This window comes from Dichomitus squalens (assembly GCF_000275845.1).
Source record: "Dichomitus squalens LYAD-421 SS1 unplaced genomic scaffold DICSQscaffold_3, whole genome shotgun sequence".
In the NCBI taxonomy this organism is placed as follows: Eukaryota; Fungi; Basidiomycota; class Agaricomycetes; order Polyporales; family Polyporaceae; genus Dichomitus; species Dichomitus squalens.
In genome coordinates, this window is record NW_006766885.1 from 1,623,246 (window position 1) to 1,625,401 (window position 2,156).

The window sequence follows — 2,156 nt, forward strand, 5'->3', positions numbered from 1 at the left end:
AGTAGTGACTAATTCTTTCCAAGTTCCTCAAAATGCACCATATATTTATGGTGCACATATCTATCTACAAGTCAATATGGTGCAGTGGTCTAAATGGTGGTTGAATGTGGTAGTGCTAGAGGTTGCTGGTTCAATCCTAGCTGGTGTCTTTTTTTTCCCTTCGCATATCCGCTAATCATTGTATTGCTGTACATCACCATGCTAGAGACTAACTATGTCTGATATGATCCAACTAAAAACTGAGCTATAGTCTTTTATAGCATGAGCTTCTAGCATGTACTTGGCTCTGGTCTTGATTCTGGTCTTGGAATGGTCTTGGTGGTCTTGGTCAAGACCAATGGTCTTGGCCAAGACCACCCACCCGGCTTGGCCAAGACCAACGGTCTTGACCAAGTCCATTGGTCTTGATGTACTTGGAGTACTTGGTGGTCTTGGAGTACTTGGCCAAGTACCCCAAGACCACATTCAAGACCATGACATTTTGCTGATGTGGGTCGTGTGTGGCGACATTCTCCGAGCATCAGAGCTGGTTACGGTGCGTAGCGTTCTCCCCGGACGGAAAGACACTGTCGTCTGGAGCACATAATGGGAGTGTCTTCATTAGACGATTGGATCAGGTCATTTCAGACAAATACTGATCCTAGTGTACATATGTCATCGTCTTGTACTAAGATTGGCCGCCCGCACAACCTACTACATCACGTGCTCAGAACTGTCACGCTTGACCTGCTTTGGCAGGGAGAAATGTTTGCAAAACTATAGGCTCAAGAGTGAGGGCCTTCCTTACATATCCGAAACCAGAGAACTGTACCTATGTAGTGTCTCTAGAGTTCTCAGGTTTCCGAATTTCCGATTTGCCTTCCTGAACAAAGTAGATAGACATGCATTGTTCGCGATCTCTCGGGCGCTTAAGACATGTCTGAATTGGGTACTGTCCAAGAAAGGCGAAATATCATTCCTGCTGGCAGGGAACATACGGCCTTGCCTCGCAACATGCCCAAACGAAAGCTACACCAGAGTAACTCAATCACAAATCTAGGGGCGCATGCACAGAAGAAACCAAGGGAACAATCACTGCAGGCCAGACGGAGCCGAGTAGCAAAGAACAAGGAGAACGTGCCGCTGGCGACACCAGAGGTGTGTTTGCCCAACTGGGTGATGTGCGCAAGCTTCCTAACAGAATGAAAAATAGGTCCATTGCCCCAGGCATCCAGGAAGTCTGATCGAAACCCTTGACAGGCGGAGAGAACAGGTCCTGCAAACATATCAGTCATTCAGTCAAGCTGTTGCCGAGATATCAAGGCCGGCTGCACTCACTTTCGGTTCCCCTGTACAAGGTAAGCATTAGAACCAATCAGATGTATACTAGCAGCATACATACATGTGAGTTTTGCAGTGACGTTGCGACAAGAGCCGGAAGAACGGGCCCACACACCTCAACAGCGCTCCACAGCCTGTTCCTCGGATTCTGGTGTCCCACCTGCATCGAACTTCATACCTCCGCCATCTATGGAGGAGGTGCACTCAGCTCTAAAGGATCTAAAGCAGCTCATCCGCCCACCTCGAAAGCGCAGCCGGGGCGCAGATCATTTTGTGGCCGGTGATGACCGCCTGCTGTGTTGTCTGTGGCAGATGCAAATGTTTCTGACAGACTACATCAGAAATGGTGATCCAAGGCAGTGGGGGGCACTCTCACTCACAACTGCAGCCCAATGGGAGAAGGGGCCACACACCGCTCGATCCCTACGTGCCTGGACACGCGCATTCTTGAAGGATCGACACGAGCTCCCGCTGACTCCCGGAAACACATGGACAAAATCGCTTCTTGACAAATGTCTAGATCTGAAAGAGGCGATCAGCGAACACCTACAAAGCATCAGCAAATACGTACGAGCACTCGACATTGTCGACTTCATGGCGCTTCCTACCAATCAAGAAAAGTACGGACTTACGAAGCCGATCTCGCTCTCGCAGGCTCAAGTCTGGATGCAACGCTTGGACTACCGATGGACCAAGACTCCGAGCGGACAGTTTGTCGATGGCCACGAACGCGCAGATGTTGTCAAGTACCGGCAGTCCAAGTTCCTACCTGCAATTGCAGACTACGACTATTCAGCACGTCAGTGGAACAGGGATGGAACAGAGGTCCCTATTCC

The 2,156-nt window shown here is 49.7% G+C and overlaps 1 protein-coding gene across 1 annotated transcript; it reads left to right on the plus strand.

The window, feature by feature from the left end:
• Nucleotides 1-1,638: 1,638 nt before the first annotated feature.
• DICSQDRAFT_50417 (uncharacterized protein) lies at nt 1,639-2,091 on the plus strand (the record flags this gene model as incomplete). The annotated part of the gene is made up of 1 exon (XM_007362074.1): nt 1,639-2,091. A coding segment is annotated over one exon (453 nt), but the record flags the coding sequence as incomplete, so codon positions are not given.
• Between the last annotated feature and the right edge of the window lie 65 nt (nt 2,092-2,156).